We start from the raw sequence: 13767 nt of genomic DNA on the forward strand, positions 1-13767 counted from the left end.
TTGCATGGCTGACATCAAATACATCTCTGCACATAATATTTAAATATGTACTTATGTACATTAAGCAGCTAAACCTGGTTACAATTCACTTGAATTGTATGGAAGAAGAGCAACTTTAATATTCTACTTAAATATCCTTCTGAGTTCCAGAGAAGAGACTAAGCCATATGGGTTTGAGGGTGCGAAAGTTATTTTTGGGTGAACTATCCTTTTAAGATGAAACCTACACAGTCTCTATATAGGTTGTCAGCCTCTCTTGTGAATGTGGGTCAGCCATCGTAAAGTGATGAATACTTAGTAAGATTAATTATTGCTAGAAGGGGTAATATTAATTAATTTTGGGAGTGTTTGCAGTTGTCTTGTGACAAGCTTACTAATCAACTTTTTTTCTACTGGATCTGATAGTATTGCCATGGCAACTAGTAAAATTCAGAGCAGAATTTGCATGCCAGCAGTGACTTCTAGCTTTTCACAGCCCTAATGGCTTTAAGTGTCAGTTGGCTGCCCTAGGCAAACAAACAAAAATTGAACTGTTTCCATCGTTCAGGACACTTTACTTATAGCTCAAAATGAAGTGGAGTGGCACGGACACTTTCATCAGCATTTAGGGATCGCTGGATGTTCTGTTTTTTACTTATTTAACTTGTTAACTTGTTACTTATCCTTAATTAAACAAGCACTGTATGAATTCATTTGGCCATAGCATTAAGTTAATTATCATCTGTGCTTTTAGTGTTTATTTAAAACAAGGGCATCTTGCTATCATTGTATTCTCCAATCTGTTAGTTAGCAGCTTGCTCCATCTTTTAATGTTCAGCTTTCCAGCAGAAGTGACAAGCCAGTTTTAAATCCCAGTTGCGCAAGGGTGGGAACATTGTAAAACTGCACAAATGATGTGTTTCCATGCAATGTCATTTACATAATTTCCTCTTATGAATATTATCATGTATTAGCCTGCATTGTTTTGACCTGTGGAGTGGCTTATGTTAAGCTACAGAATTACTATGCATGTAAAATTATCATTATTTTAAACGACAAGGTTTATAAATGGCTTTTTATTGACGTTTTAGTTTATCTTGCATGTTTTTTAATTAGATGTAAAATATTCAACTGGATATAATAACATGGGATATTAATCTGTCATACGGTCATGTTACTATGTGCCTCGCTTATGTATTTAATTAGATTACAGGCCAATCTCTTAAAACGTTTTCTTTTCAGTCACAGCTTTGGATAGCCACTAATGAAAAAGGGCTTGCATGTTCTTGTGCTGCCATCAGCCAGTCAGGCCATCATTTTTCTCCAATTCCAGAGTAGTCACATTGGCATTTACTACTATTGGCTCAAAAACTTCTGTCTGGAACAGAGAGTGCCTGTGAGCAAAGATGGCAGATTTCAACCTTCCAGAGAGCTCTGCACTAGCCAAGCAACTGTCATTGATCTGAAAGCGAATGCCAACATACTCTGCAGGTGTCATGGACCTCTATGAGCAAAACTAAAGAGTGCGGCCCCAAGTGGCCACCTAGGGAAATCACAGGTGATATATTTACAATTTACAGTTTGTCATAGCAGTTCATTTTGTGTTTATTTATCAGCAAATAGAAAAAGACAGAGAATTAAAAATTGTTATTGTGTATTGAGTCAAGTGCGGTAATTCTTCTCTTGAAATTAGAAAAGGCAATTGGTCTAGTTGTAGAAGGACGAGTGCCCTTATATAGGTGGTATTGTTTCTGAGATGGACTATTAATGTGAGTTTGTGTTTGTTTAGATGAATTTATGAGTTTTGTGGCTTAAAGACTCCAGCATGCAGGAAAATGAAGGTGTGGGACAGTGTTCGAGGTTTAATGATGTAATTGATCATTCTGGGTGGCGATTGTTTTTCAGTATAGACTGTTCCAATGTCTTGGAGTCTCCTAATCTTTATGTTTGGTGCTGACTTGGCCCATTTTCCCTGCAGAGGTCGGAATCAATGTCAGGAAGTGTAAAACAGCAAAAATGGCTGGATATTCAAGGGATACATAAAGCTGGATGTTATATCTGGTGCGATGGGCAATTATCTTGATTCTTAGAACTAAAAGCTGAATTATACTGGGTTTTTTTCCCCCTCTGAAAAATGTCAGTGTTGTTGAATTAAAAGATTCAGTAGTGGTAGAATCACAGTAGGCAGTCACATTAATGTCAAGTCAAGTTATATCCTTAGTTTAGTTTTTTTCTCTCTTTTTCTCTTTGCATTTAGCTTTGATTGTAATAAACGTCAGTCTTTCGCGAGCAAGAGTTCTTGTCATTGTTTAGTGAAGGTGGGATAAAATGTGACAGGCTATCGTTGGCCAAGTAACGAATTGTTTGCTCATCCTGTCCTTTAATTTTATAGATAATTTCTCTCTGGCTGCTTTGCTACAGGCGAGAGAGCCAAGCCAAGGCCGTTCATTTAGCAGGCCGTAATTGAGCTGTCAGGGAAGGCACAAGCATGCGCAGATATACGTCACTGTGAGAACTGATGTAGCTTTCTGGATCACTTCCCTGAGCTCTTAAATTGCCGGCTTGTCCATAAGTCGTTGTCACTAGTATGTAAGAACAGTACAACAACACTGAGACCTAGCGACAGGAATAACAGCAGGGATGGACTTGTGAATTGTTTATGGACACTCTGTGTACACCGCATCAGTGTTGTAGCTCTTAGTATCGCGCGTCTTGAGAAAAGTGGGAAGGACTAAGAGACATTATGAGATGAGATAACACGATGGAGAGAGAAATACAGAAGGTAAAACAAACAGAAGCATGTACTTTCATTTATTGTCCAATAAATAGAACAAAGAGACAGAAAAAACACGTCAGAGAGCAGTTTATTTTGTCAACTAAATTAGTACTGAAAATGTTTGTTGACAAAATGTGGGCTAGCGTTTTAATTAAGAAATATCTGCCGTACTCACTTGAAGGAAAAAATCATTGTCAAAACTAAAATAGTTATATTTTAAAACATAGGAGGCCATCTCGACTGGGAAGTCCGATGGTGGAAACGAAGCCTCAACACATTCTGCAAGATAATATCTCAAGACATTTAGTCCCTTTTCATGAGTAATGTTGGTGTAAAAACTTGATATATCTAAAGTAAACAACAACACCGTATCAGGTAGAACTCGTAACACAGAGATCTTATTAACAAAATCTGTGGAATCTCTAATGTAAGAAAGTCCTTTCTGCACAAAACGTTTAATAAATTAATCCACACATTGAGAGAAACGAGATAAAAGAGAGTTGGTTTGTGCCATTTTAGGGCGGCCAGGAGGATCAATCAATGTTTCGTGGATTTTCTGAAGAATATAGAAAATGGGCATAATTGGATCCTTACAATATAAAAATATCCAACCAATCGGTTTGGCATTGTTTAAAAAACTTTTTTTTTTTTTTTTTTTTTTTTTTAAGATCCGGATCAGACATAAGTTCATTAGACAACAAATTATGCACATGATCCATGTTCGAAACTACAAAGAATTTTAAAACATCTTGTTCTACCACACGACAGAAAGTTTGAATCGTGTGATTGGACAAAGTCGGACAGAAGATACTCCTAGGTCTGAACAGAGTCTTAGATAAAGAACAGGGAGCCGATTTGGAAAAGAAGTAATGTAATTTTAACTGTCTAAAGCATTTAAACAGATCCACTTTAAGGCAGAACATATTCACACCACTAGTAGGAACAAATGATAGTCCTTTAGATAAAACACCAATTGATCATCGGACAGTTCCGAAGAAATTATCATTACCGCCTCCTTTAGAAACTCAGAGTCAGTTGTCATGGCTGGTCTCTTTGATGTCCTAATGCCCCGTCAAGAGGGGCCATCGAAGAGGGGCTTGTTGGTCCAAAAAAGGAACAGAGGCTTGGGCACTGGAGTCACTGTCCAAAGTGAAGTCATTCCCAGTAGAGTAACTCAGGCTATCACTGTGTGCACCCTTGTGTCTGGTGCGATTCCGAGTCGTATATATAAAATATGTTTATACAATAGGTGGTCTGTGCTTATGAGTATTATAGTCACTCACATTGTCAAACATTGATTTGTCAAATTTGCTTGATCTGCTACATTTAGCAGATTCATTGTCAAATAAATTGTTGAATAAACATAAAACTAGATATTGAACAAAAAACTGTTCAAAAATCAGTGCTTTAGAAGAGTAAGCTGGAAAGATGTTGGATTTGTTTTTACCACAAATAACTTAGAAATCGTCTTGTGATTCTCGAGTAACTTGCTAGCAGTGTCAGATTTGTGTTAAGGAGTGTCTGCAGTTATCTGGACAGCTGCCTTCTTCGTTGGGAGTATACACGCTCAGAGAACATAACCACCTACTGCGCAGGCATACAAAACTCCCATCCCCCTGCAATGTTATCCACTCCAGAACCCTCTCAGTATGGATGAGAAATGTGTTTCTGCATGAATCCACGCCCCCAACTTTGTCTCTCTCGCACACATGTGAAGTTTGTGCGACTATCTCTCAGCGGGCACCTAACCTTTAGCTCTCGATTAAATCACTACCTTCATGTCACTTGGGTGCCTGCTTGTTCCTGAAGCTACAGGCTGCACAAACTAATTGAGAAGATGCTACATGAAATCATGCAGAAAATTGCCAGGATCTATGTTTTTTTACATCCCGGGGGTACGTTCAGTTAATCATAAATTTTAGTTCATCCATTTATTGGGTCTGACACCTGACATCCTCCCTTAGCATTCCCCTCCTTTTTTGGGGGGGGGGGGTTTGAAGCCTTAATAGAACAGACCTCTTAATATGTGACAGTAGTTCACAACTGGAGGGTCGTGACCCAGAAATGTGTTCTGATGGGGTCATGGACAGTTGGGAAGATACAATGTAAAATTAAATTAATGAAATGAAGTAACTGTATAATCGTGCATACCTAAGATGGAAATGTAAAAACAAAACTACTATGTGAGATATGTGTTATGTAAAGTAAATATGATATTATTGCTGTATCATTATAAAGACTAGTTGAATTAATCACAGTTATTTGAATTATTAGCATAATTATTATATGCTTAGTTATTAAATACAAAGATTTTGTTTATTTTGGTTTATTTATTTAATATGCTGAAAAAAGATATACTGTATGTGTGTATTTTAAAATTTTTTAAATCATTTACTTTATTTATCAGCCAACTATTTAATATAGGGAAAAATGTTTTAAAATACCATGCATTATTTTTTTAAACATTCCCTTTTTTTAAATTGGTTTGTGAAAAATATGAGAAAATGTGACTCAGACTACATTAAACAAGAGATTGCTTTCAACAGGGATAAATATGATTCGTGCCAACCACAATGTTTTTAGCATAGTGAGTTATTGGCTGTCGAGAGCATGAAGCCATTGAGATTCAATTTTGTATGATGAACACTTTTTGTACTTTGGTACCACTTGCTGTCCAAAATGAAATATTGAATGTGTGTGTGTGTGTGTGTGTGTGTGTGTGTGTGTGTGTGTGTGTGTGTGTGTTTATACAGTACATGTAATGCATATGTGTCACAAGATACATCTGTAACATGAGTTAACAGTTCATAAATTGCCAAGCTTCATAATATGTTATTATTAATAAACACATACACACAAATTTTGCCCTCAGCTCTCACTGGCTGCACATATGTTTATTAGTATGTCTCCCTTATGACTGTTGATAGGTGATTCACGCAAACACCTCATCAGTTCAAGCTAAAGTTTATTACAGATGCATGACTGGAGAGGGCTTGTCACAGGATATTTCTCTAATTAGGAGCCCCTTGACGAGAGAATGACTTTCAGAGGAAAAGTATGCTTTCGGGCCTGAAGGAGCCTCACGGATCCCCTGCGCTTGCCTGAGATAATGAGTTATTCATTTTCAAAAGCAATCAAGATGTCAGGAGCCGATAGTGAAACCTGCTGCCATTGGAGATAATGCCTCCTTGTCTTTTCATCAAAGCCCTGTCACTTTGACATCAACCATGATAAATGCAGCAAAAATACAAGAGGCTGGATTTGAGAAGGCGTAAACCTGCAGCCGTCAATTTTTAGATATCACTGTCACTGGCTTTAGGAGAGAAACACCAGAGCGTGTCTACTTGGCAAATTATAACTGACTTTTCTATATTAAGATGACGAATCAGGCCCAAGTGTGTTTGGCTAGGCCTGCTTCGAATTAACTCGTTTAGCCGGCATGAAGTTAGTCATCTGAGGATTTGATTGGATTGCTAATCGTTGACAAATTAAGAGGGTCATGGATGACTGGTGGAGGCTTGTGGCTTATATTCCAATATGAGCCGTGCAAACCCTGCAAAAACATTATGAGGGGTAAGTGAAACTCAATCCCTAGAGATAGGGTCGCAGACTTTTTTTACTTAATTATTGAATCAATAGCAAAAAAACATTATGTGGCCGCTGACTGCAGCTGAAACCAATTATCTGAGACTTTGACATGTTTTTGAAGAGAAAAGACACTTTCCTGATTTTCACTGTTTCAGTGATCACTGTTTTCTCTTTTTTTATCCCTCTCTCCTCTTTACAGTGAAAACTTGTGGATCTAATCTTCAAGGTCCGTCAGGGACGTTCTCCTCACCGAATTTTCCCATTCAGTATGAAAGCAACTCCCAGTGTGTGTGGATCATTACAGCCAGCAACCTAAACAAGGTACGAGCAAAGATGTGTGTTGATGATAATGCTCTAATGACTGTTATATTCTATAACATTTAAAGTTTTCGTTATTTTACTGGGCACATTCACAGGTTTAAATTTTGAAGCCAAGCGTCACTGACAGGAATGACTTTTAGGCATCTTTTAGAATTAAATTGCATAATTATAAGCAAAAAATGTTGTCTAAAATACTGTTGAAGAAATCACCCAATTATATTTAACTTGTCCAATAAAGTTTCCATCTTTCACATGATACTGAGATCTCACGATTACTATTTACTCACTCATATCGCTAGAAAATCTTTTTTTCCTACTAGCAAAGACACATTAAACTGATCAAAAGTGACAGTAAAAATGTTTTATATTATTAGAAAATAAATAAAAAATAATAATAAGGGGAAGTATTTTGAGCACATATCTGCATATTTGTATGATTTCTAAAGCATCATATGACACTAAACACTGGAGTAATGAGTGCTAAAAATTCAGCTTTGCCATCAAATGAATGTATAACAAAGAATAGTCAATTATAATATTTCACAATGTAACTGTTTATTACTGTGATTTTGGTCAAATTGGTGAGCATAAAATTAGAGTTTTCTTTCAAAAACATTACCGACCACAAACTTTATATATACGTTATAGTGTACAGTAGCTTTTTAAACTGTTTAGATGTTGTATGCGATTAGAGACATGTGGTAATGCTGTCAATGTATCAGAGAGAGAGAGAGAGAGAGAGAGAGCATGGGCGTATGCTCCTTTGACCGCCCTGCTTTTCCTGGCCTTCTGTGTGATTGCTCCTTGTCTCATCCCTTGTTCTTTTTTGTGTTATTCTGGCTTTGCCCCCTACAAACAGCTCCTAATCCATCCCTTCTATCTCACTAAGACCTTACACTTTTATAGGGAACTGCATGATGGGCTTTGTTCGTTATGTGTGTGTAAAGGTGAACAGTGTCTGTTTTATTGCTCTTGTGGATTTTATAGCCACACTTCAGTTTAATTCCAACATTTTGAGATGCACCTCCACAAGAGCTACATCGAGGGGGAGAAATATGTGTATGAATGTGTGCAGGGAGATAATCAGTTCATCGCAGACTCTGTGATGAAAAGTCATTCTGATTTGTCTTAATTATTTCAGTTCAATCAATACTTGTTTTGGGTTTGAAGAAGAAATACTTGAATAAATGTGTAGAAATATGGATAATTTTTGTAGTAAAAACGAGAGGAAGTTTAATAACATTTTCAGATTTGTTTTAAATTCACTAAAAGGGACTGGTTTAAAAGTGTTTTCGTGTGAATTATATATATATATTTTTTTTTTTTTTTTTTTTTTTTTTTTCCAGTAATATGAACTTGGGAGTCATTTACTCGGGAATCAGATTTCACTGGTTTTTGATTCACTCAAACAGACTGGTTCATAAGAGTCATTAGCTCAAGAGAATTTCACTGTAATTTTTGATTCACTTAAATGATCTTGCTCAAAAGAGCTCTTCCCTTGATAACAGGGCCGTGCACGGGGGGGGGGGGGGGGGGGGTCCGTTGGCTAAAGCCACTGCCCCTTTACCCTCATCGGCTGCCCCTCTCAATACCCCCCAGCCTCACCTGAGCTCAAAGTGTTCTGTTAATGCTCCGCTAAAGATCTGCTGATTCCGCGAATCCGCTCAGTATTTTCCCACTGTTCCACAGCATCACTCACAATCTGTGTGCCGCGTTCTGGAGCAGTTCCCAAAGTTCGTTCATTAACAAATAGATGCATTACAATCCACAGTACAGTCAGTGGATGATTTGCTGAATTAGTCATTTGGTAGTTTGTTTTTGTATTTCTATAGGTAGAGTAATAAAAAAAGTGATTACAAAAAAATATCCACATTCTTAGAATTAGAATAGGCTAACAAAATTATTATACCCGATCAAATCTAACATAAATAACACAATGTTGTTGGCACACTTGAAGAGCGAAGGGAGGCTGCTAAAGGCAGTACAACATTACAAACATGAATTCAAAGCTACAGTAAGCCAGTGGGCAAATCATCATATAGAATATTTAGCAGTTTGTCACACTTTATTTCTTGTAATTGAGAACATTTCACATTGTAAACACTTGTGTTTATGCAAGTAATCTATAACACATCATTTTATTAAAACCATATTAATAGTAGGCATATAATTAGTTAAAAAATATGAATGTTTTAAATGAGTTGTTTATTAGTATATAATATAGATTTATGCTGTAAAATTTTAAATTAAATGTCTAATACTTATAGAGGAGAGTGTGGCAAGATTGACCATTTTTTTTATTATTGTGGTTCTCAAGATAAGGGAGAATGACGCAGAAGTATAATGAAAGTATCTATCCTATCCAATCCTATCCTAATGAAAGTATTCATATCATTTTAAATGATCAGAATGTATCCATGACAAAGGGTTCTAAAAAAATGGCTTCTTATAAAAAAATAAAAAAAAAGTTCCCATTGCTCAGTTTGTCCTGGGTTGGAGGTAAGTTGACCCGAGACAAGTCAGTGGGTAAGATGCAACATCTGGATGTAAAATGACCATCTGACCAAATCTGATTCAAACCCGTGTGAAATGAATAACAATATAAAAACTAATTTAATAATTTCCTTTTACAAACAGTCATATTTCTTTTTAACAACATAAAACCAACCAAATGATTCAATTGCTTGCATTTCTGAAACAATATGTTGAACACCAAAGTTGTAGCCTTCCTTCAAACAGACTAAATGGAGAGATTGATGGGCATTAGTGACTACAGGTGGAAAGATATATCTGATTATAATGTGAAAAGCATTTTCTGGTTCTTATCAGAGAAAGATTTGGTGCACTTGTACACTGTCCCTATCAAATAAACTACAGATAATATGTATATAAAATAAACTAAACCAGTGATATCACATTAAAACATCAGTTTATAATTCAGAGATTTAACTTAACTACAGTGCCTTATGGTGGGGTAAGTTAAATGCTGACTCAATTTACCCCATAACATTTGGCTCACTTTACCCCATAGCTGCCATTTTGGGAAAAAATAGCTACTGTAGCTTACCAGGTCAGGCTAAATTTAGCTAAATGATTGTCATGGTTTTATTGCTAAATCACCTATATGTATCATAAATATTTTTAGACCTGGATAAATTTGCTTTGATGTAACAGCCATTACATATGTTATGACCTTATCACAGTCTGGCAGAAATGATAGGTGGTTCCAAAATAAATAGTCACATGACAGTAAAGGTGGACAGTTGCCAAGAAACGGGGTGGGTCAACTTACCCCACACAAGAGTGAGAGAGAGACCACTCTTATCAAAACATCTACAATACAGTCCGAGATTATTACAGAGCTGTCTTCTCTTTTAATTGTATATTTGTAACAACTGTATGTATATCACTTTTGAAACACTGTATCACCCACCCCCATTGCCCTCTTTTTTTTAATTGGGCCACTTCCCCCTCAAAATGTCTGTGCACAGCCCTGCTTGAGAATTGTATATGTCTCTGATTCACTATAATGGATGTTAATAAGAATCATTATCTTGACTACCACACTTCCCTAGTTACACTATATATCTTTGGATCCTATAGAAGAACAAAATCATAAGAAATAGTTGTTGTTTTTTTAGTTTTTAGTTTTTTATTCACTTGAGAAAAAATCTAGCTCATGAGAAACTTTCGCTCAGGAATCAAAGTTTGCTGGTCTTTTGATTCTCAACCTTACTCATGACATTTTGATTGATATACCTCTCCCTTACATTTGTAATGACAACTAGCACTTCAGCCATGTCTGTATTGTCATTGCAGGACCTTGCAATTGATTCCAGGTGATGTGACTCACTAGCATTGCAATTCATCTTGAAATAGCAGATCTATTGAGTGCGACAAACAAAAACACAGAAAATTCTTCCTAACCTCAAGTCAAGGCCTCTGCAATTGACTCTTGTTGAGGTGGATTGATATACAGAGGCAATAAATGAAAATGAACAAATCATTTTGTAAGTTTCAACTTCTCCTCTTTAGCCTACACATAGGTCTATAAAGTTTTGTTCTTATCCAGGTACTTTAAGGGGGCAGTTTGTGAAAGTGATCTCCTACATTGACTGTTCATTCATACATTTCCCCCAAACTTCTACAGGGCTAAAATCACCCAAGGTTTTAACTGCAAAACTGTGTTGTACAACCTAACTTTCTCAGGACCATTTAAATGTTCAGAAGGCCGTGATGAAATCGTCTAGACATTTTCCCATCGTATGATGGATGGAGGGTAGCATGAAAGCCTTGTGGGCCATAGAGAGATTTTTTTTTCTGTTCTTACTTTTTTTCAGTTTGCATTTGACCACTTTGAAAGGTCTGGAACTCTGCCAGCATGAATAGAGACACTTGTGTTGTTTTCTTGCAGAGACGCTTGTGTTGTTTTCTTGCAGCCTTGGCTTTGGCGTGTTGTTTTCAATAAATCAAAGAGTTTGTAGACCGTACTCCAAGAAAAAACTTTTTTTACCTCTTTTTTTGTAATGGCCGGAACAGATCGAGTCATTCGCTAAAACTAAATAAATAAATACAATAAGACAGAGGACAGAGCATGAAGTTAATTGAACACATCTTTGTCCTAGTGGGGCATGTTGACACACTTGGGGAAACTTGCCATTAAACAGCTTATTTGAGGCTTTCCAGCTAATTTAAATGGCAAGATGAAATAGAAATGCTTAAACGGCAAAAGAAATTGGTAAAATACAAATACATTAAGCTGTTGTTTTGGCCAACCGAAAAACTACTGAAATACAAAGCTATAATTGCAACAAACAGTGATTGATGTTTTAAATAGATAAAATGTGGATGAGTATATTAGGCTTAGCACATGTTTGACTAGCCTCTGTCTTTAAAAAAATAAATCCCATATTACGCTATAATGGTACCAAGTCTAATGTACTCGTCCCCATTTTACCTCTTCAAAAAAATCAATTGCCATTTGTTGCAATTACAGCCTTGTACTAATTGTAAAACACTTTTCTAAAAGTGCAATTAATTGGTAGTTTTCACTAAATGACAGGAACAGCATGTGGCAAAATCCATTCATCTACAGAAGAGAAATGCATTTGGAGCCCAAAGGTGTGTTTCAGAACATCAGATCAGGGATTTAAATAGAGCTCGGTCAACCAACAGACCACCCTGTTTCAAGTGAGAAATTGCTAATTGTCTCTTACAGTTTGGAAACATTATTGTTCACTTATTTTTGGCAGACAATTTTAGGGTGGCGATTTGTTTATATTGCACTCTGTGCTTTAACCTTGGTAAGAGTGATTTGGATTGTGTCAGGGCTTAATTCAATTTGGACTCTATTGTGATGCCTTTGGATTGTGAGAATGTGGGATACAATGTTGTTGTTTTGTTTTTTGTTAAAAATGGAGATATCAAAAAATAACACAAGGATCACTGGTTTAACAAGGGATTTGCTAACTCTGCTTAATCCGTGCATATAGAATCAAGGCCATTGCATCAGGCACACATTGAACCTTATTCACAAGTCGAACAGATTTTCTGTGTTGATCATAAATGCAGTGCATGCATTGAATTCGATTGGACAAATTACAAAAAAAAAATTTTTATGTGGGATAATTGGCTTGTTTCATGAATAAGGCCCAAATTGTGTACATCCTTGTTCATATTTGCAGCTGTTAAGTTGCATTCTCTGGTTTTAAAGGAGAAGTCCGTATTAAACGTCACTCTGTGCATTTGTATATAGTTGTTTTTCAGAGTTCAGTTGTCCATTCTGAATGAAGCATGACCTGATTTATCAAGCAGAAACTAAAATGCTGTCGCCCCATTGGTCTTTCATTGGAGTTCCCATTGCTCAGTTTGTCCTGGGTTGGAGGTAAGTTGACCCGAGACAAGTCAGTGGGTAAGATGCAACATCTGGATGTAAAATGAACATCTGACCAAATCTGATTCAAACCCGTGTGAAATGAATAACAATATAAAAACTAATTTAATAATTTCCTTTTACAAACAGTCATATTTCTTTTTAACAACATAAAACCAACCAAATGATTCAATTGCTTGCATTTCTGAAACAATATGTTGAACACCAAAGTTGTAGCCTTCCTTCAAACAGACTAAATGGAGAGATTGATGGGCATTAGTGACTACAGGTGGAAAGATATATCTGATTATAATGTGAAAAGCATTTTCTGGTTCTTATCAGAGAAAGATTTGGTGCACTTGTACACTGTCCCTATCAAATAAACTACAGATAATATGTATATAAAATAAACTAAACCAGTGATATCACATTAAAACATCAGTTTATAAATCAGAGATTTAACTTAACTACAGTGCCTTATGGTGGGGTAAGTTAAATGCTGACTCAATTTACCCCATAACATTTGGCTCACTTTTCCCCATAGCTGCCATTTTGGGAAAAAATAGCTACTGTAGCTTACCAGGTCAGGCTAAATTTAGCTAAATGATTGTCATGGTTTTATTGCTAAATCACCTATATGTATCAAATATTTTTAGACCTGGATAAATTTGCTTTGATGTAACAGCCATTACATATGTTATGACCTTATCACAGTCTGGCAGAAATTATGGGTGGTTCCAAAATAGAAAAATTATTCACAAGTCGAACAGATTTTCTGTGTAAGTTGATCATAAATGCAGTGCATGCATTGAATTCGATTCGACAAATTTAAAAAAAAAATTTTTTTATGTGCGATAATTGGCTTGTTTCATGAATAAGGCCCAAATTGTGTACATCCTTGTTCATATTTGCAGCTGTTAAGTTGCATTCTCTGGTTTTAAAGGAGAAGTCCGTATTAAACGTCACTCTGTGCATTTGTATATAGTTGTTTTTCAGAGTTCAGTTGTCCATTCTGAATGAAGCATGACCTGATTTATCAAGCAGAAACTAAAATGCTGTCGCCCCATTGGTCTTTCATTGGAGATTGATGCCCAGATTGGGCATTAACCTCAGAGGGAGCATCACAGGTCAGCTCACGGTGGGCAGAAACATATGTCCCCTCATCCATGTTGAGACTGTTCAGTTCAAGTTGTCTCTTCTTTTTTGTTTCTTCTCTTCTCTTCTATTTTAT

General features: G+C 36.3%; 1 protein-coding gene across 1 annotated transcript in view; it reads left to right on the forward strand.

Moving 5' to 3' along the window:
• csmd3b (CUB and Sushi multiple domains 3b) overlaps positions 1-13767 on the forward strand; it is a 423699-nt gene that overhangs the window by 238857 nt on the left and 171075 nt on the right. Inside the window, exon 10 of the mRNA XM_059556241.1 lies at positions 6543-6664. Within this exon, the coding sequence (XP_059412224.1) occupies positions 6543-6664 (122 nt within the window). The remainder of the gene's footprint in view (positions 1-6542; positions 6665-13767) is intronic.

The sequence above is a fragment of the Carassius carassius genome, chromosome 8, assembly GCF_963082965.1.
Source record: "Carassius carassius chromosome 8, fCarCar2.1, whole genome shotgun sequence".
Taxonomy (NCBI): Eukaryota; Metazoa; Chordata; class Actinopteri; order Cypriniformes; family Cyprinidae; genus Carassius; species Carassius carassius.